At 32.3% G+C, this 23286-nt stretch overlaps 1 protein-coding gene across 1 annotated transcript; it reads left to right on the plus strand.

Annotated features, from left to right (window-relative positions):
• The first annotated feature begins 9781 nt into the window (after positions 1-9781).
• On the plus strand, positions 9782-22986 carry LOC149089614 (centrosomal AT-AC splicing factor-like). The gene is made up of 9 exons (XM_089231226.1): positions 9782-10088; positions 11354-11517; positions 12219-12314; positions 15083-15149; positions 15323-15388; positions 16974-17057; positions 19206-19362; positions 20163-20271; positions 22803-22986. Exons 1-8 carry the CDS (start codon positions 9951-9953, stop codon positions 20264-20266), a joined length of 876 nt encoding a protein of 291 aa, XP_089087352.1. The 5' UTR covers positions 9782-9950; the 3' UTR covers positions 20267-20271; positions 22803-22986.
• Positions 22987-23286: the final 300 nt, after the last annotated feature.

Here is a 23286-nt window from a genome sequence, read left to right on the forward strand (position 1 = left end):
CAAAATTCTTATCTTATGATGAAAAGTGCAAAAGAAACAAGGCTTTAAACATTGAAACAAGACAGATTTTACATTTACTTTCACACAAAATTACAAGATTTAACGAAATGAAATGATTTTTTATACATAAATTATTCTTCTTAGATTATTTTCATTTTTTCATATATTCAACGGAATGGGTTAAATCTCGTTTTTCTAGTTTTTCATAGATTTCACAGCGATGTTCAAGGCCTCACCTAACCGTTATGCTTTAAAACGAATCAATTAATTGGTTTGTTCTCCGACTACCAAACAAGAGCAGCAATACTAAAGTTAAAAATTTCCATATTTATCTAATATTGTAAAATACACTTTGTTAGAGTTTTTTCAAATCCGGAGTAACTACGTCGATTGCATGTATTCTTTTCAAACAAATCAAGACGAATCTTCCGTATTAATTCTCTTCTCATACGGTGGTTATGAATTCATTTTTCTCTCATCTTTGAAATTACATAGGTTTCGATGTGATTCGCATATGATGGTTAGCTATGTATTTGTTCTCATACATTTCTGCATTTGTTTTGTCCATAGCTTTGATATTGCAATCATTTGCATCCATACTGCAATTTTCAACTTCTCTATTCCCGCGAAATCAAAGGGATTTTACTAAGATCATCGATTCATCCAACGTCTTTTAACTCATACTCTGGCTTGTTTTTTTCTCTACTCCATAATATATTTTCCACTTTTATATTTAAACCCAAATTAACTTCCATTTTCTAAACTAAATTTTTCAAATGGATTTGGATTCATACAATTTTCGAATGATGTTCAATATGATGAGATTTAATTCAGCTCTTTCACGTGACATTCTTTCAATGCATTAATTTATTTCCATACATTTTACCTGATTTTTCAAATTACCAATTTTTTTGATAAAAACACACTTATGTATAACTTTTCTGTATCATCTTTACCAATTAAAACAGAAAACCTTGATCGTTTTGAGTTACTAAAATACGGATTCGATTATTTTACTCTTTGTAGGCCTATACAAACTCAAACTTATATTTGGATCTCATCATTCGCTATGTTTCAAAGAATTATTTTTAGATAAAACTTGCATTTTCGATAAAAACAAATTTGCGTCGAGGTTTCTTTCTGCAATTTCTCTAATGTTTATTATCTCTGTATGGTTTTTTATTGTAAGCAAACAAATACACACACATACACATTACACAAATACGGGCCAATAACACACGAAAAGGAATTCAGAAGAAAAAGAAAAAAAGACATACACATATAACGAATATACACCATGTGGCCTCAAGGGACAGAATTTGAGAGTTTTTTGTCATGAATTTTATGAGTCTCAGCTATCAGCTAAATGACATCGAGGCTTGATAACTCCCATCTCGAACATCATATCAATTACGAAACACCCATATCATTAAATACACAGTGATTCTCACCCATATGACCATTAATGCTGGGGATTATACTTTGATTAAGACAAATTTTATCACTTTAAATTCACTTGAAACGTATATGCACCTGGTAAAAAATTTAATTCCCTCCTTCCCCCGTACAAGACTATTGAAAAAGACGATTAAGTCAGCAACATTTGTGCGTCATTCTTAACTTCAAGAATTTTGAAGTCCTATATTACGACACGATCTTAACCATTCGATGGGTTTATCATCCAAGATTGTCGTTTAGGACAGATACAAATAAGGTGAAAAAAAGGCGTATCATCAATATAGTGGAAGAGAAATCATTAACTACACAAGTATTACAGTGGGTTTATTCAGTAAAATAGTTAGTATGCTTTAAAAAAAAGGAATAAAAGAAAACATTAAAAAATTATAAAGAAACGCTAAAATTGGCAAAATCATTGAAAATGATCAAAAATACACTGAAAATTGAAAATTATAGAAAAACATTAAAAGTTAAAAATATGATGAAAAATTTCAATGTCTTGGACAAAAAGTGTGCTTGCCACTTGCTACAATTACAATTTGGATTACCAACAAAAATAATTTTTAACACAATAATTTTTGTTCGTAATCCTTTGCAAGGATAAGGCAAACACACTTTTTGTCCAAGACATTGAAATTTTTCATCATATTTTTAACTTTTAATGTTTTTCTATAATTTTCAATTTTCAGTGTATTTTTGATCATTTTCAATGATTTTGCCAATTTTAGCGTTTCTTTATAATTTTTTAATGTTTTCTTTTATTCCTTTTTTTTAAAGCATACTAACTATTTTACTGAATAAACCCACTGTAATACTTGTGTAGTTAATGATTTCTCTTCCACTATATTGATGATACGCCTTTTTTTCACCTTATTTGTATCTGTCCTAAACGACAATCTTGGATGATAAACCCATCGAATGGTTAAGATCGTGTCGTAATATAGGACTTCAAAATTCTTGAAGTTAAGAATGACGCACAAATGTTGCTGACTTAATCGTCTTTTTCAATAGTCTTGTACGGGGGAAGGAGGGAATTAAATTTTTTACCAGGTGCATATACGTTTCAAGTGAATTTAAAGTGATAAAATTTGTCTTAATCAAAGTATAATCCCCAGCATTAATGGTCATATGGGTGAGAATCACTGTGTATTTAATGATATGGGTGTTTCGTAATTGATATGATGTTCGAGATGGGAGTTATCAAGCCTCGATGTCATTTAGCTGATAGCTGAGACTCATAAAATTCATGACAAAAAACTCTCAAATTCTGTCCCTTGAGGCCACATGGTGTATATTCGTTATATGTGTATGTCTTTTTTTCTTTTTCTTCTGAATTCCTTTTCGTGTGTTATTGGCCCGTATTTGTGTAATGTGTATGTGTGTGTATTTGTTTGCTTACAATAAAAAACCATACAGAGATAATAAACATTAGAGAAATTGCAGAAAGAAACCTCGACGCAAATTTGTTTTTATCGAAAATGCAAGTTTTATCTAAAAATAATTCTTTGAAACATAGCGAATGATGAGATCCAAATATAAGTTTGAGTTTGTATAGGCCTACAAAGAGTAAAATAATCGAATCCGTATTTTAGTAACTCAAAACGATCAAGGTTTTCTGTTTTAATTGGTAAAGATGATACAGAAAAGTTATACATAAGTGTGTTTTTATCAAAAAAATTGGTAATTTGAAAAATCAGGTAAAATGTATGGAAATAAATTAATGCATTGAAAGAATGTCACGTGAAAGAGCTGAATTAAATCTCATCATATTGAACATCATTCGAAAATTGTATGAATCCAAATCCATTTGAAAAATTTAGTTTAGAAAATGGAAGTTAATTTGGGTTTAAATATAAAAGTGGAAAATATATTATGGAGTAGAGAAAAAAACAAGCCAGAGTATGAGTTAAAAGACGTTGGATGAATCGATGATCTTAGTAAAATCCCTTTGATTTCGCGGGAATAGAGAAGTTGAAAATTGCAGTATGGATGCAAATGATTGCAATATCAAAGCTATGGACAAAACAAATGCAGAAATGTATGAGAACAAATACATAGCTAACCATCATATGCGAATCACATCGAAACCTATGTAATTTCAAAGATGAGAGAAAAATGAATTCATAACCACCGTATGAGAAGAGAATTAATACGGAAGATTCGTCTTGATTTGTTTGAAAAGAATACATGCAATCGACGTAGTTACTCCGGATTTGAAAAAACTCTAACAAAGTGTATTTTACAATATTAGATAAATATGGAAATTTTTAACTTTAGTATTGCTGCTCTTGTTTGGTAGTCGGAGAACAAACCAATTAATTGATTCGTTTTAAAGCATAACGGTTAGGTGAGGCCTTGAACATCGCTGTGAAATCTATGAAAAACTAGAAAAACGAGATTTAACCCATTCCGTTGAATATATGAAAAAATGAAAATAATCTAAGAAGAATAATTTATGTATAAAAAATCATTTCATTTCGTTAAATCTTGTAATTTTGTGTGAAAGTAAATGTAAAATCTGTCTTGTTTCAATGTTTAAAGCCTTGTTTCTTTTGCACTTTTCATCATAAGATAAGAATTTTGTCTTATTTATGTTGTGTTTGTATGTGTTTTTCTTTGTCTATTTTATATTTTTTATTTGACATTAATAATTCTGTCTTGCTAATGTTGTGCGTTTTTTTTAATATTTTGTTTATTTTATTTATTTCCTTAATTATAACGTAATTTGCTTAATCTTCGGTGCCTCTAGATGGTAAACATGTTTCTCATAAATTCACCTTTTTCTGCATGTATAAAAAGAACAAATTCAATTTGATTTGAAGTGGAATGTGTCAAAATTAGTAAAAGATAGTAAACTGAATGAGAGGATAACCACTGAGAATTCAGTCCTTCATCAAGAAAAAAAAATCGAGTATAACCGAATCAAAGATTGAAAACCAAAAACTGTTTTGGGAAAGCATTCACTGAGAACTTTTACGAAAGGAATAATGAATGAAAGATTCCTACTAAATAATTTAGAGAGAAATAATGCTCAGTTAATAATATAGTCATTCTAAGTTATGATATGACATGCGATTTAGAAATAGTAAAAAAAAAGACTCATATTGGTAGTTGACTTTCATATTGAATTTTTTTTCAATCGTTTTTATCACTTTTAATGTTTTTTTATCCCTTTTCTTAGAGTATAATTATTTTATTGGTTACACACACTTGCTTCTGAGAACATTGTAACTTTTATTCTTTCTCGCACCAATGTCATGAAGGATGTCCACTCTTTAGTTGACACACATCATAACAGAAACCGCAGTTTATTTTTTTTTAGCCTTTATCATTGTCATCAGTAACCGAAACCTCTCCTCTCGTCTTTTAAGAAAATGTTCGTTTCAGTGAATGGTAGCAGTTGACTGCGTGCACTTTAGATGTTTGTGCATATGTATGGTATGGAACAGTGATATCTAAGGAATAATGCTGCAAGAATATTTTTATGGGCATCTTTTTCTCAGCCACCTCTTTGGGCATTTTGCCTGTTGTGGCGTTGTATTTGTATTTGAATATAATCAGCAAAATCTTTCTTCAAATCAGGAAAAATTGAATGTTTATAGTGTGGTGATGAAAATCTCTATGAAGTTTCCGCTGAAGAATTCAGTAATGTTATATTGAAATCGTTGTATGCAGCGAGGGTGCTTGGTGAGAAACACATTCGAATACATTTAAATTTAGTAAGAATATATATTCAAACAACCATCTCATAGTTAATTATTTTGATCTGTTTTATTTTTTCAGTTGTTAATACAGCTATTTATGTTTGTATTTTATTTATTTCATAGTATTATTATTTTTTATTTTCATTTGTTTTTGCTTCATTTTATTAATCATTTAATATTTTAATTTCATTGTTATTCTTACTACCGCTATGTTAATTTTATTGATAGTTTTTGCATTTATTTATTCAATTTTTTTTTTTCATGTCTTTATCTTATCTATTGGATTTTTGTCTTTGTTATTTTATTTGTATTATCATTTTATTTTATTTCATTTAATTTTTTAATTATTCAAATTTTAACATTAGTTTTATTCGTTCTTTTGTTATTTTTTAATTCTTTATTTAATTTACTCATCGTAATTATTTTATCTATTTGATTTTTATTATCTTTGTGTAATCATTTTATTTTCATTGTTAGTTTTTTTCACTCCTTCATTTTTTTTCATCGTTACTATTTCATGTTTCATTTTTTCATTACTTTTGTTATTTTATTTATATTAGATTATTATTTTTAGTCGTTCAAAATTATTTATTTCTGTAATTATATCTTATTTTTATTGTTTTGAAGACTTATTTCGATTAATTTTTTTATATAAAACGTCATTTTTATTTTACTTTTTTAAAATTTGTTTTAAATCGTTTTTAATTCTCAATTTTTCTACAATGTTTCTTATTTTAAAACGATTCAGCGTTAACGGCAATACAGTAGATCGACAGCGAATTAGAAAAAAAATTGTATGGTGAGAAGCAAGTTGGAAAAAATAGTTATAACGACTGACAAACAACATAATGCAAACTATTTACTGAGACAAGTCTGAGATAAATAGAAGTTTGATTTGTAAATAAATTTGAGATTCTTAACTAGATATTTTTCTTTTTTCTAAATACATTGTTTTAGGATACGTTTGAAATCATAATACAATCAAATTGGAATAAAAGGAACTGCTAAAATTTTCGGATCCTTTCTTTGCACGGATGCCTTCTATGTGGTTGAACACTGTCAGCTAGAGGGATAAGTAAGAGAACATAAATACATCAGCGAATAACAGTGATAACAGGGGCGTAAAGACATGCTTTAAAGTCGTAACATAACGTCGTCAAAACACATATCATTGGGGGAAGGAAAGAGACGGGAAGTGCCGAAACAAGGTGAGAATTCTGGCAAAAACCGGAAATTAGGACAAAAGCCCCCTCTTAGATGGTGGAAACGCTCGGGAGTGAAATGTCCCGTTTTTTCAAAATATAGTCACTCGATACGTCTAGAAGCTTGTCAAAAATATTTACAGCGTCCGTAGTCCTCAATGATCCGTAGTCCCTAATTACCAATAGAAATAAGTCAACACAGAAGTAAAAAATAATGGCGATAAGACACAGGAAGTCTCTTAATAGAAAATAGTAGAGATAAGACACCGGAAGTCGTTTAATGAACAACAGATGTCACTTAATAAACACCGGAAGTCGCTTAATGAGCAACAGATGTCACTTAATAAACACCGGAATTGAGATAAGACACCGGAAGTCGCGTAATGAACAACAGATGTCACTTATTAAACACCGGAAGTCGGCATTCTGTAGAGATAAACAACGGAGGTCACCTAATAAACACCGGAAGTCGGATAATTAACAACAGATGTCACTTAATAAACACCGGATGTCGTCATTCTGTAGAGATAAAACACCGGAAGTCCCTTAATCGAAAGCAGATGTCACTTAATGACCGGATGTCGGCATTCTGTAGAGATAAGCAACGGAGGCCACCTAATACACAACAGAGGTCACTTAATAAACACCGGATGTCGTCATTCTGTAGAGATAAAACACCGGAAGTCCCTTAATCGAAAGCAGATGTCACTTAATGACCGGATGTCGGCATTCTGTAGAGATAAGCAACGGAGGCCACCTAATACACAACAGAGGTCACTTAATAAACACCAGAAGTGCGATAAGACACCTCGTACTATATCTCACCACCGGAAGTATCTTAATAGAAAACATATGCCACTTAATAAACATCGGAAGTCGATAGCGATAAGGCAGCAACAGCCAATAGCGATAAGACACCGGAAGTCGGATAATTAACAACAGATGGCACTTAAACACCGGAAGTGCGATAAGACACCTCGTACTATATCTCACCACCGGAAGTCATTTAATTAACAACAGCTGCCACTTAACACCGGAAAAGAGATAAGACACCTCGTACTATATCTCAACACCGGAAGTGTGACGTCACTTCCGGCGGTATACCGGGCCCGATACTACTATTGCTTATTCTAATGCATTGCTTATTATGTGCTTTGCTTATGTGATGCATTGCGTATTGTACTGTATTGCATATAGTTATATGTATTGTGCATTGCTGATTGTGGTGCGTTGCTAATTGCATTATAGCGTACCGCGTGCTGTATTTCAATGCAGTGCTTATTGCGTATTGTGGCGCATTGCGTATTGGGTTGCATTGCTTATTGTGGTGTACTGCAAATAGTTGTGCATTGCTGATTATAGTGCATCGCCTGCTTATTGTGTTTCAGTGGTTATGGCGTGTTGTGGTGCTTATTGCGATGTATAGTGCTTTATGCATTACGTGTTGTAGTGCTTCGCGTACTGTATTGCTTATTATAATGCAGTGCGTATTGTGGTGTATTTGGTGGCCTTTTTGTGCTACATTGCGTGTTGTACGTACATCGTGTGCCGTATTTCTTATTATAATTTCGTGCCTACTGCTTATTGTGGTGCACTGCAATATGGTGAATGTGGTGCATTGCGTATTGTTATGCATCAATGCAGTATGCGCATTGTATTGTGGTGCACCGCTAATTGTGTTTCATTGCGTATTGTGGTTCACTGCTGATTGTGATGCATTGTGTATTGTAATGTATTGCTTAATCTAATGCAGTGGTCATTGCTATTGTGCTGTATTGCTTATTGTGGTGCACTGTATTGCGTATTGTGCTGTATTGCTTATTGTGGTGCACTGTATTGCGTATTGCGTATTGTGCTGTATTGCTTATTGTAATGCATTGCTATTGTGCTTTATTGCTTATTGTAATGCATTGCTATTGTGCTTTATTGCTATTGTGCTTTATTGCTTATTGTAATGCATTGCTATTGTGCTGCAATACTTATTGTGGTGCACTGCAAATACAATGCTGATTTTAGTGCACCGCATGCTGTATTGCTTACTATAATGCAGTCCGATGCGGTCTGTATTGCGTACTGTGGTGCATTGCATATTGTGCTGTATTGCTTATTGTAATACAGTGCTTACGGTGTATTGTACATATTATGATACTTTGCCTATTGCGATGCATCGCGTATTGTGCTGTATTGCGTATTGTGGTGCTTTCCTTATCATGGTACACTACTCAATTTGCAGCATTGCTGATGTTGGTACATTGCATATGCATTGCAGTGCATTGCTTATTGCTGCATTGCCGATGGTGGTACATTGCATATGCATTGCAGTGCATTGCTTATTGCTGCATTGCCGATGGTGGTACATTGCGTTTTGTGCTGTATTGTGGTGCACTGCATATAGTGGTGGATTGAGTATTGTGCTTTATTGCCGATAGTGGTGCTTTGCGTGTTGTGATACACCGTATATAGTGAATCACTACTTAATTTGCTGTATTGCTGATATGGTGGTGCATTGCGTATAGTGGTGTATCACGTATGTATTGCGGTGCATCGAGTATTCTGTAGTATTTATGATGGCAGTGCATTGCTTATCGAAATCAGAATGGGAAACTGGCAATTGAATGACTTTTGCAATTGCAATTGAAATATTTTGCAGGCATTCTTTTGCAGTGTCTGAGGAATATTTTGCTTTATAATTAAAGTGACGAGTAGTTAGCTCCATTGGAGGAGTTGGGGAGGCGTCATTAGTAATAAATAAATATAACTTATATTTCTTCTCGATGTTGGGAACCGCTGGTATAGATAATATCTGCATGTCAGGTCTTGGCTGGGAATTAGAAAGTGCGCAGCCATGTTTGTTGACATCCAAACCGGGACAGTTTCGACGAAATAAATTAAAAATTATTAATACGCTTTGGTTTTTACCTTAGAGGAGAAATAAAGTATACTATATTTCTGCTCGATGGTTTTGATTCAATATGAGAAAATATTCAGAATTTGCTGCCATCTATGATTTAAAAATAGTACTAGTGAATCGTTTCCCATTTGCTCTTTGAATAATAGATAGCAGCATAAGTCCTACTTTCTTTTGTCCGTAATCCGCTAATGAAGTTTACGAATTACATGATAGATGACAGCAAAAGTCGTAATAGAATCTATTAGCATTAGTACACAGCTGACCATATAAATGATGATTTTTGGCTGGAAATTTTTAAGGATCTGGCAAGTCTACCTACACCAACCATCGAGAAGAAATATAATTTATTATATCCTCTAATCCTTATATATTAATTAATAATCCTAATACTATTTATTATATCCTTTATTTCTCCTCTAAGACAGAAACGACCCTGCTTCAACGCACGCACTTTCACAGGGGATGACCCGAAGCCACAAAGCCCTGTATAATTAAAGAAGAAGAAGAACGCACAGGCTGGTGTATATGTTTATATTTGGTTTTGATGTAATCTACACAGCGCTGTTTTTGTGAGTTCGTGTTGATGAGTTGAATAGTCCATACAATGTAAATTGACTGATTCATAATCCATTGTTAGCGCCGTTTATTTAATTGTTAATAATAATTATTATTATTATGACTTCGAAGACAAGTTTCATTCAGTATACTCATTGCGATGTGTGTCGGATTCATCACAACGTGGGTAAAAAACATATCTACGCCAAGCACCACCAGAACAATTTGAAAACCATTTTAAAAAAGTCCCATTCAAAGGTATCAGTTTGTATTTGTTTATTACATTTATTTTATGCATACATTTGTTTCTATTGTTGGTTGGTGGGATCGACCTTTGGAGGGGGGTAACAAACGGCTGGGGGGGGGGGTGTTTTTAAACAAAAATTTTCTTTACCACCCTTCAAAAACCATTTAAATTAACAGAAATTTGTTATTAACAAATTCAAAGGGTATTTCCTTTCCATATTTGAATTTTTCACCGAAATATTAATTTGATAAGATTTAGATTTTAAAACAAGATTTAGACTGCTTGTGGGTGCATGGGTCCCCTGATCGCCCTCAACCTCGTAGCAACTCAGCCACCTCGTTGGGCATTTTGCCTGTTGTGGCGTTGTATTTGCATATGCCTCTGTTGGTTGCCCTCGCAACTGAGGGCTAAGCAGTGGCATATTTGTGTTTGACCCTTTAAGACGACCTGTTGGGGGGGGGGGGGAAGCCATTTTTTTTGTCCATCCAACGCCACAAACCATTTACGGGCTGTTAGGCCATATTTTAATGAATTTTTTTTTGTCACATTTCGCTCACATCAGTGGCAGGTAACTTCTGAGGTTAAACACACGCAGATATTTATGTGACAAGTGAGAAAGGCATTGCACATCTGGTGTCCTCAAGTTGCTCTATATAAAACTTCTTCAGCTTGATCGCCCGTAAAAGAGCCTGTATGGGCTGGTCTGAGTTGTTGGTACAACCAGCCTTGCTCTGGTTGGCTGTGTGTGTGCGCTCTTTCTTTCTGTGCACGAGGGCACTACTCAGATCTGTCACCATGGGCACTTTACTACCTAGTGCAGAGGTTCTCAAACTGTGCGCCACCAACCTTTGTCAGGGGCACCGCAAAGCAGTGAGAACTCCTGCCTTAGACCATGGCATAACATCCCAGGAAACCATTTTAGTAGCTCATTGAACGCCGGCCATGGGAATGCATAGGAAGAGCAGAAACAACCCTTGTATAGTTGTATATTCTAATACACCAAAACCCTTTTCTCTCATTGTCACCATTTTTAATTTCAGACACTGTTCTAGGGAAGTGCTGCCATCTATTGAAGAATGTTGATAAAAAACTTTGAATGTTTTTCTCAATAATCTGTAATGTACATAAAGATAATTATGTGTAATAGTTTTGAAAATATGAATTTTTTTAAATTGTGCCATTCATTTGTGCAAACCTTGTATTATTTCAGTATAAAAGTCTAAGTGGATGAAAATTTTCATTGAAGTGAATCTCGTATGTTTTTACAATCAATCAGGTCATTGAAAGCAGGAACTCCATGAAAAACATTGAAGTTCATGATTCTCACTGGGAAAAGAACAAGACATTCTGGTGTTATTTTTGTTCATCGGAGCATCCTAAACATTTGCCGAGTAACAGTTTGAATATACAGTGTCTTGGAATGGTTCATCATTTGGCTGAGTATGCTTGGAAGTTTGTAATTAAAATTTGTTAAGCATTGAATGTGTTTTGATCGACAGGTTGCATGATTTTGTAGAAAATGATGTATTGAAAATGATTAATTTTTTTTAAAATAATAATTTATTTACAACACGAAACATGACAATATAAAACAAAAATCTATGAGATTAACATGTTGCTCACTTGATGGTCTGGTCGCGATTTCGTGCGTGACCATAGGATGCTGTTGGCTTTACATGTGCTGCTATCTGTGGGACTTGATACAAATCAAATCTCACCACAGTGTTAAACATTTTTTTGTTTGTTATGATTTTCATTTTATGATAGATTTGTAAAGTTTAGTTTTTTTTTTTAATCTTTAAAGTATAATGTGACGGCAGAAAATGATGGGTACTGAGAATGAATGGTATACATGTTGTGTCATTTTATTTTTTCTCTGTTATACTGAATTCATAATACAGTCGACGCTCATTTTTATGAACCCACGCAGACATGAAAAATAGTTGGTAAGTGAGAAAGATATATTATTTGGGACCAGAAGACTTGTTCGTAAAAACGTGCAGTTCGTAAAGTAAATTGGAGGTTTGTAAAATCAAGCATTGACTGCAATTAAAATTTTCATATAGAATATGTGTGAAAAAATTAATATATATATATATATATATATATAAATATATTTATTTATTTATTTAATTTTGAAGCCATTCGCATTATGAAAACGTCAAGAAGTTCCTGAAAAGTAATCGATCGGCATCTGATGTGAAAAAGTATATTATAAGCAAGTCAGAGTTCTTGAGGTTAGTGCCTTGTTTTTTTGTCGTCTTACGATATTATTAATTTTTTTGATTGATAATTGCTTTATGATTGAAATATTACAAGTATTTATGCTGTTTTAATATACTGTTTTTTAAAAAATCAAAACAAATTTATTGCATCCGTCAATGATTAAATTTCATTCTAGTGAATCCATGTGCATAAGGCTAGGTACTATATTTTTCTGCGTATAATCTGTGGATTAGGATATATGTTGAGAAACTATATGTTAAAAAAAATTGTAATTTCCTAGTGCAGAATATCTGTTGCTGCCTGTTATCTGTAGCAATGAAATATAACATCTATAAATTTTTTTAAAAGATTTGTAGATATAAGTGGAAAAATTGACTTTTCCTCCCTATAAAATATGTCAAAAGACACTTCTATTCTTTGAGACAGTGATGGGCAAACTTTTGTTTAGTAGTAGGCCAAAAATGAAAAAGAAAAAATTTGACTGGCTGGATATGTGGCAGGATATTATGCTGTATTCTTCAAAAATCTCCACCCTTTTTTTCATGACAAATGAAGCACTATGGTTTTCACAACTGTGAAAACAAGTACGTTTTAATAATTTTATGCTTATTTATTAGGACATGTTTATTTTATTTTTTTGCATACATGCAAAAATGTTTTAATGAATTTGAATGGTAAAAGTATGGTAAAGTACCAAAAGGGAAAATATTGGGAAATTGCAAAAACCTGTTTTTGCAGCCTGTAGGGACGTTAACATTTCCGACCTCTTTACACACTCTTTTGAACCACTTGGAGGGCTACTGGGTATTTTCACGTTGCCGACATTATAAAGTGTTGTTCATTTGACACTTTAACGTGAAAAACTGTTTGCATTTTTTTGGCAGTGACAACATTCGCCATTTTTAACCCCCTTCATTTCTATTCAAATTCCCACAGCTTATTTTGCATATGCAAAAACAATTGCACACCCCTTTAAATGTATTTTTTTTAAACATAAAAATTGAAAACTTTTCTATACTATTATTGGGTGGGATGCAGTTTAGACCCCTTCAAAAAGTCTCCAACTGTGGCACTTCGGAAACGTTTGTTTACCTTCTGCTTCAACTGAATTATATTGCCTTCTCGGTCTACTAGGGCTTTAATCCATTGTGGTGAAAACAGAGTTGATAATTTCAGTCCGGGGGCAGGGGGTTCCCCTTTAATATCCGGAGGAGCGAAGCGACGCCCGAGCCCGAACGAAGTTCGGCCTACAGGTGTAGTTACTAATAAAGTAGTCTGAAACTTGTTTTGTGTGTATCTATGGCTATATAGCTGTAGGAATTTTACTATGTTCCGTCTTACATCTTATTTGCATAGCATGTTAGCGATTGGACGAAACGTTTTTTTGCGCTAATGCATTGTTGAACTACGTGTCATTTCACTTCCATCGCGCATTGTTGCAGGATGTTCTGCTCACAGCCATCACCAATTTTTTAAATTCTTGATGGTGTTAAATAGCTTCTGTTGGGCCGAGGCCTTGTAACTTCAAACATTTCGGAATGCATTTTGCTGGCGATTTTAATTTTGTATTGTCATGACTTATTTTTAAAATTCGGTACTATGAGTTTACCACCCATTCAATTCCATTGGATTATTTCAATTTATTATGCACATTTCGGATTATTTCACGTGTTTGTGCCCCAAGGATTATTTCTATTTCTAACAGATTATTGTTGTGCAGTGGAGGATGGAGGGAAAAAACAGGAGAGCGGTGAAAAAAAGTTTTTTATTTCTCTTTCACAGAGTTACATTAGACTTGACTTCATGGTGCCAAAGCAGTGCCAAGAAGGGTGCTTATACTGCTTTTTCACCAATTCACCAAAGCTCGAAGTTGAAATTCTATTGATGAAAAGTATGCTGATTTATTAACAGATGCACACATGTGGTAGGGTAGGGAATCCATGCTTCCCCCCCCCCCCCATTAAATGGGACTGATTTTTGACAGTGCCCAGACTAAGATTTTTAGCCGGCTCATGATATTGATTTTCCAGAAAATTTATAGTTTTAAATATTAAGAAAATGTAAGGGCAATGCATAAGGCATCATACTTTCCAATGCATTTATCATGGTCTTATGAGTGCCATGAGCCATGGGAGAAAAAAAGACTCTCTTAAATCTTATTTCATGCATTAGATATTATTGTTTGTCTTGTTAACGTGAGGTTTCTTATCCACCTGCACTATCCAGTGAGCCTATGTGCCTATGTCTGTGTGGGAAGAAGGCCCTGCTTTCTGAAACCTCTTAGGAAAGATTTTTTTAAGAATTCAAATTTTTAAATTTTAGAACTTTTTTCTAATTCTCAAATTTTAGGGAAACCCGTAAATTAAATTTTTGTGGATGTATAAAGCAAAAATGAGTTTATTTCTGGTCCTAACCCCTGCCACATCCCTCTCATAATACTGAAGAGGGCTACAAAACTGTTCTTGCACTGGGTTGCTAAACGACCAAGTCTGGCCCTAATTGTAATAAATATATATATCAGCTGCAGAGAGTTTCTCTGAGTGATCATAAAAAAGACCACTTGAATAAGAGCCTGGCGATACTGTACATCATTTTGCAATGCATGATTGAAATGAAGTTTTTTTAATTGATTCACTGGATATCCCATATCAATTTTTACACATTTACTCATCTTGCTAAAATAAAAATTAAGTTTTTTTTATGACTAATTTTAGTATTGTCTCATAAAGCATAACATTAATAAAAAATTTCACATTCTTTGATCATTTTTTATAATTAGCTTTATGGAGAAGATTCCAGTTGCAGAAAGCAAGTACTTGATGGAAATGGATGCATTACACTCTGTGGTATGCTTGAAATTTCAGTTGTTTTTATTGAAATCCAGCCCTTGAAGTTGTATCTATATATAAAGAAAATAAATGTTTTGATTTGATATAGAAAGTTCCCCCATATTCATGATTTTTATTATGTATTTAAAAGTTTAATAATAACTATATTTGCTTTTTTGATATTTCATTAGCATGTCCGGGAAATTAAACAGGCAGAGAAAAGAAGGGTAGAAATTGTTCTCCAGGCAGTAGCTGAGGTTCGTTCAAAGCTCATGGTGACATGTGATCAAGCATTATATCTGTATCCCTTTCTTAATTGATATTAATATATTTATATTTCTTGGGTCATTTATTTATTACTTCAAACATGAGTTTTTTGAATAATAGTCATATTGATAAGTAAGAATTGATCTATTTTTATAATTTTTGAGTTGTGTATTGGATGAATAGAGTTTTTCACTTTTTCTGTGCGGAAAATTGGATTTAAAATCCATAAAGGTACCACTAGGGAATATATTCAGTTGATTTGGGTGAAGTTTTGCCAGGAAAAAGTTGGCTCATTTCAGGCATTTAATTATTCCTTTTCTAAATCTAGTTCTTCCAATCATAAGTACAGAGTCCCAAGACACACTGTCAGTGGTTCATTTATCTTATTCTTACTGCAGTGAAACAATTAATACGTCTAGAGTGACAAAGAATGACCAAAATTTTGTGTTTAGTATAAGTTTGATCTTGTTTCAACCTACTTAACTGTGAGAATTTTTAGCCCATTTTCTCTTAAAAATCACAGCAGAATTTTTTTTACCACAACTTGATGTGCTGCATAACTGGACATGCATAGGCCATATAACCAATGGAAATGACAAAAATTTTCAACCCTAACATTCTCAACCCTAATTTCTATGCATTGTCAACTGTATATAATACAAGTAGTTTGACATTATGATGAAATTTAACTTTGCAAAATATCTATTTTATTAATTTCGAAAGCAAATATTTTAAGGGGAGAGTTTGCTCAAATGACAAAATATATCAATTCCAAACCATTGGAATGTATTTCAATATACTTTTATTTGAAAATATATCGTCTCTCATGCCAGAAGCATGGATGTGCAAGGTCCCTGGAACAAAAGGAATATGAGGAATGACGTTTGAATGTCTACTCTACCCATACTCTGTGAAAATTATTTTCCTAAAATGTTTTGTAACATATTTTCAATTGAGATACTCATCCCTGTTTCATTCAAAACTTAGATAGCAAAATAAGGTATCCAACCAGCCGATTAAAATAAAGAAGAAAATTCTCACATTTGTGTTTCTAGCATGTGGGGACAGTATATATTTTTTGTAATGTTCATTAATATCTTAAAGTTTTTATTTTTTCAAATTTCTTGAAAATTCCTTCTCAGAAATAAAAACTTGATTGAATCGGTGAGAAAAAGAACTGTCCGAAACTGGTCCAAAATTCTTAATTCAAGATAACCGAGTTTTGAGTTTTGAAACAGGTACTTGTTCTTTTACTAATCTAAATTTAAAACATGCATGGAACCAATAAAAGGAGGTTGGTGTAGTATTGTTGTTACACTCAATGTTTAGATATACATTTATAAAACTGATTCATAAAAAAAAATTGAAAAAAAATGGAATTTTGATTTGTACTGTTCTTCTCAATCACTGATTCAATCGATCTGCTCTATGACCATAAATAAATGCTCTAAAATTATGTTTATTAAAACATAATTAGTGCTTATCTTTAGAAATAAGGTAAATGTGATGTCAAATATGTGTTTTTTTATGTTGAAAAAAATAGTTTTTATTAAATTTCCTGAATCATTACTTTAGACTCCAGCAAGTGAAACGAACCAACCTGGTGACATTGCTGGTACAAGTTACCAGTCTCTGTTGCCGAGTCACATTGTAATGGAGGTATGTTTTATGCATTCTGATCAATACCTATACGAGTATTTTAATTGGTCTACAAGGCTTCATAATTTTCTGTGGCTGATGTTGCACCAGCCTTTAAAAACAAGAATTTAAGTTAAAATACAGTCATACCCTTACTTACATCAGTATTCCATTCCAAGACTAGATATGTGATTGAAAAGATTTGTGGTGTATGTGCTGCTATCTAATTCTGAGTAATTGAATGAAAAAAACTGAAAGTATTTGAAACTTTAGGCCAGTGATTCTTAACCAGGGATGGGAGATGAGAAAAAATTATAACATGTTGACTAAAAAATTCAGCAAATTGAGATAAAAATTTAATTTCAATTTTTTTTAAATACGAATCATACCGCAAATTCTATTTTCTTTTTTGTTTAGTGACAGTACTTGTTTTTAATTTTAGTTGAAGAAAAATTTGCTTAATTCCCAAATTATTTTGTGATTTTCACTGTTTACATTTGCACCTTGTGCTATTAGCATGCAGCGCTTGGATTTGATTCTGTCATGATGCCACATAAGCATGCCTCAGTAAAACATCAAAAAATTTAATGAAACGCCAAACAACATATCATCACCTTATAGTGAAAACTTCCTTACCTCAAAAGTTCCCAACTTTGCAGGAAGAGCAAAAAAAGGATGAGACGTCCCATTGAATAACACCCAAAAGTTCATTTTTTTAACTATAGAGAGCATGTTGTTACTGATTTTTTTTTCAAAAACTGTAGTAGGTGAAAAATGGTGTTCTCAATTTAAATCTGTGAAAAAGTCATTTTTGAAAAAAAGTTTATACATGAGGTTTTCATTATAAGGTGATATGTATATTGTTTGGCTGGAATTAATAAGCAAAGAACATTTCATTGAATCTTTTTCTTACAAATTTTGAAAAATAATTTCTTTTAGTTCATTTTTTGAATTAGTTTAAAAAGCTGAAATTGCCTATCAATCATGGAAAAAATAGAATTTAATAATATGTAAAAGAATTTATAAAAATTAGTTAATGTAATTAACTATAATTAATTAATTATAGAAAGACTAAATTTTCTACCAAAAAAATTCTAACTTTCTAACATGAAGCACTTTATATAAGGGGGTGTGAGGTGTATTGTATTGGGGGTGCACAATGAATAAAGGTTAAAAGCCACTGTTCTAGGTAAACGCAAAATGATATTGAAAAATGTTTTTTTTTCTCTAAATAAAATATGAAAATTTATTATTTATAGTTTTGAATCTTCTGTACTAATATCAGTTAATGTGTACTCAAAAATTAATATGAATAAGATCTATATGATTTATTGTACTAGGTTACTCATATCTTCCTGAATGTATAGCTATACATAAGGTGACAATATTTCTGTGGGAAAAAAAGGAAATTTGGATCTTAATTACATAAAAAAGTACAGGTACACTAATTTTCTTTGCAGATATGCTAATTGTTGGATAAAATATCAGTTTGTTGCTGGAATTCCTAAAAAATCTGACCAATGGGGGGAAAATAAAGGACTATTGCAAATCACAGCATATTTAAATGTACATCACGATAAGACTGTTCTAATGTGCAAAGTGAATTTGTAGTAATGGTTATTATGTAATTTATGTTTCATCAAAAAATTTCAATAAATACTGTAAAACCTGCCTATAACAATACTATAGAGACCTAGAAAAAATATTATTATAGACAGGTTATCATTGTAGACAGCTTGAGCATTTGCACTATTTCCCATTGAATATAAATTCTACTGGGACCAAAGAAAATAGTGTTATAAGCAGGTTTATCATTATAGCCAGAATCATTATACACAGTTTTTACTGTATTAGAAATTATAGTAAGCTTCACATTAAATAAATGGGAAATATTTGTCAAAAAAAAAGTAAGGACTGCCAAAAAAAAAAAAAAAAAAATTCAATAACTTGTGAATTAAGTCATCCTACTTATATTGTACATTAAAAGATTGTGCTTTCAAAATAAGAGCAGCCAAGTATTTTCTTTACAGAAGACGACTAAACATCTCAGTCTATTTACTGTAATTCAGTGCGAAAAAAATCCCAATTGTCAATTTGTATGTCTCTGTGTATTTTTCTGGATGAGTTGTGTTTTGTCTTAGAAATAATCGTTTCTCACTTTTTTTGAAGGATCGTGTACCTTGGACTTTTGAAAGAGAAGTCAATGTTCCACCACAGTCTTCACCTGTGAATGTAAACACTGCTTTCTTCGCACCTATACCCACACCAATTATAGATGAAGTTTCTCCTGTGATAGGCCCTACAATGGAAGATGTTTCAAATCATGGTACAAAATTTCCCTTTCTAACCAAACTTAATAAGAATTTAGAATAAAATTTGATAGACATTTTTAAATAATTGGGTTTGATGATTGCAAAAGTTTGTGCCTGATTTTAAATGAATGATTCTGGAAGTATTCTATAATTTTTTTAGTTTGTCTAGTGGTTGGCATGGAAAGTTACTCATCAAAGAAAACAAAAAGAAATATAATAGTAAAATAACTAATAAAATAATAGCAAAATAAATAGTAAAATAAAAACACCACCACCAATAAAAGCCAAGCATGAATTTTTGCTACCATCCACACATAGAGGAATAATCTAATAGCCACTTTTTCCTTTCGCCATTATTCTTCAACCACGGACTGTTGCCAGTCCTTTGGAATTTTCTACGTCTACAAAACATTTTGCCTAATTCATTTAGTCACTATATGTGTATAAGTTTAGGTTTAATTAAATATTATAGTGCACCTTCTGTATATTGATTTTTATTTCTGTCTTAACTGTCAGAAGGTCTGCAAACTATTTCTCTCTTTTGACGGCCCTCAACTTATTTCTCTTGTTTACTTTTTGCTGGTCTGCAAATTATTTCTCTGATTTCCATTGGTCTACAGCTGTAAAAAGGTTGAAGAACACTGCTTCAGGCTGTTAATATTTTTTATAAATTATCCATTTGAAAATTAAATTTTATGGCATGAATTTTTAGAAGTGCATACACAAATTCCATATGGGAGGAACTGTTAAGTTGATTTAATCATATTTCTGTAGGTTTTCAGCAATTACTCATTATTTGTTTTTCTGAATCTAGTCAAAAAACAAGAGAATATCGATATTTCTGGTAGGAATTCCAGTGCATCATCATCTCAGTTGCCATCATATTGTGGAGTTTTGAAGAAAAGAAGGATAAAATAGTTAAGGTATATTTTTGCTAAAAATAAATGATCAAGGTTTTGGTATACTTTCCTACATTTTTGGAATCAGTTACATGTTATTACATTTTCTTTGCCATTAAGTGTGTTAAAGCTTGACTATATAAAAAGAAAGAATTTTTGAATGATTTGAATTTTTTTCCCCCTAGACACACTTATAGTGGTTTTGCAAACATAAGATATCAGGGCTGGACAAATTTATTGCCAGAGGCATGTATAAATTTTGACCGTGCATGTATTTTTTTCGACCACATGCGGACATGCCCAATGTGAGCATATAAAAATAAAAAATTAAACACTTTCATTTTTTTTTTCATTGGTGGTGATGTGTTTCTACACACATGCATGAAATTCCATCGAAATTCATTCTTTGGCAGCCATGATGCAAATGTATAGTCAAGATATTTTGATCTATTTTCACAGTCCTACTAATTAGTAGCCCAGTGGGCCCTCATATATTACAATTAGGCTGTTCTGGAAAACAGTTAACCTCAAAATAGTATATCCTGATGGTATATTTGCAGAAGAAGAGAAAAGATTTCTCTGTTTGCATAAAGCACAAAAATATTTCTTCCGAAAAAAACTATATCATAGATGGCTCTATTATACAGTATATGAAGTGTCTGATAGGGATGAAAATTCTGTGTTCGATTTTAAAATTGTAAAGAACATTTACGTACATTTCTTTTTTTTACATAAAAATATCCATCACAAAAATATGGAATCTCTTCTGTCACCTATCAAATAAAAACTGAACAATCTGATAATTTTTTAAGTAAAGTTAGTTGTTGGTTTGAAACTGGTGTACAGCATGAAAACGAACAAAATGTGTTATAATCATTACTGCATATTTGTTTTTATGCTGCATACTGGTGGGTGTAAATTTTATGCTTTTCGAAATACCAGTTAATAAGTTTTTATGTTTGCCAGCAAATTACTTTTGTGAACATAGTAACTGGTATTTTGGTACACAAAATGTACACTGGTATGCAACGTTAAAAAAAATTAGTTTTATACAACATGTTGTTTATCCTCATTCTGCACATTCGCTGGAAACCAGCAATAATTTTAAGAATTATAACAGATCGTTTGGTTTTTATTCAATAGCTGACAGCAGCTGTCCCAGTTTAAAATATATATATATAATAACAAAGTATATGAAATAAAACGTAAATATAATAAGTCAGAAGGTTTAGTCATATTTATAAACATAAATAAGTCAGAAGGTTTAGTCATATTTATAAACATAAATAAGTCAGAAGGTTTAGTCATATTTATAAACATAAATAAGTCAGAAGGTTAGGAAAATTTCGGGCATGTAAAATATTGATTGGGCATCTATTATTTTAAGTTATATGCCCAACTGGGAGTGCAAATTTTTGGAGATTTGTCCAGCCCAGTAAGATAATGATTTATCTTTTTGTTCTTAAGATGATTAATTTCATAGATTTTTGGGTGAATCCTCTATCATTTTTTAGATAATTTTCATTTTATTGTACTTTTTATGAGCATTTAAGTATTATGTCAGCATCTTGGGGGGGGGGGATTTGAATGATTATTTCACTAACCCCCTTTATGAAAATATAAAATATTCTTAATGTCGCCTTTACTATGTGTATAACCTATCTATACTACTCTGTTAATGAGAACTGAAGCTCAAAACTGAAAACCTAATCTTAAAATTCAGTTCTGTCTTATATGTTTCTCTCACTTGTGTCTTTTTTCTTTGTTCCCTTGAACCAATATGTAATTGAGTGAGAGGCCAGTTTACAGTTTTTTCATTTACTAATCATGTGAAAAATGATTCCTGTGCATTCATAACAAAGTTCACTACAGCTGCATCAGATGGTGGTGGTCAGGCTCACTATGTATATTCTCGTAAGGCCATAGCCCCCACATCCTGGAGTAGGGCCCTAGGCAGAGATCTTTGGTGGGCCCCAAACCAGACTTTTCACGGACCTTTTTATTATAAATTTATAGCATGAAAAGCAAAAAAATGGTAATTGCCCCAATCTCCCAGGGCTGGAGCTCTGTCAGCCCTACCTTTGTGGGGCCATGCTTAAGGCAATTCCAATCAGGTGTGTATGCAGGATCCACCTTTGGAGGGAGCACAAGGAGAAATTCTTAGTTATTGGTCTTCAAATAGCATTGAAATTAACAGAAATTGATTACAATAACACATAAAGGAAGGACACAAGGCCCCCCTCGCATATGCCTCTGATCCCAATATGTGATAGGAGGAAGGGGGATAGAGCCTACATAATTTTGTTGACAGGAGGTGGGGGGGGGGGAGAGTCTCTAAAACTCTGCTGGCATAATATTTAATGTTCCCTTACAATAAGCTTGAATTTAAATGTTTTTTCCTTGTAACATAATTTTGGGAAAAACTGAATTTCCTTTGGAGAATCGATCATATGCAGACATTGCCCTCACATTATGTTTTTCATTTTACATGTCATTGTGTTCATTAATTTTTTCCATCATATTTAATGTTTTTAGTGTTTTTTTTTTAAATGAAGGATTCTACTCAACTATTTGATATTACTTGCTGTAAGGAAAAAGTGAAAGGAAATGTCTTACAGAGAATGAGAGAGATACAAAGACCTGAAATAAACTTGATTTTCTGTTATGTATATATATATGTATACACTTTTCATGAATTGTAGTAGAATCTTATACAATAAATTATGTTTTTTGTTTGTATGTGTGTTTTTTATTTTCTTTACTATGCTGATGGGAAATCAGCTGGAATGATTGCTATAGGGGTGCTTCACTTCTATTTTTCTTCTATATCATGATATTTAGAAAAGGGCATTTTTTGAAATTACTTTCATAAATTTTCATTCACAAAACTCTGAAGTTTGCAAATGTGAAATATAAGACCACCTATAAGTTGTGAGTGAATGAGTTTTCTTCTGTTAACTAGACTAGTCTTATCATTTGATTAAGGGCTATAGCCAGTAATTCATTTTGAAGGGTGTGACAAAAATGAAAAATAAAGAA

Source organism: Pholcus phalangioides, unplaced genomic scaffold, assembly GCF_987345545.1.
Source record: "Pholcus phalangioides strain wild (caught in Gottingen) unplaced genomic scaffold, Ppha-v1.0 ptg000001l_1, whole genome shotgun sequence".
NCBI lineage: Eukaryota > Metazoa > Arthropoda > Arachnida > Araneae > Pholcidae > Pholcus > Pholcus phalangioides.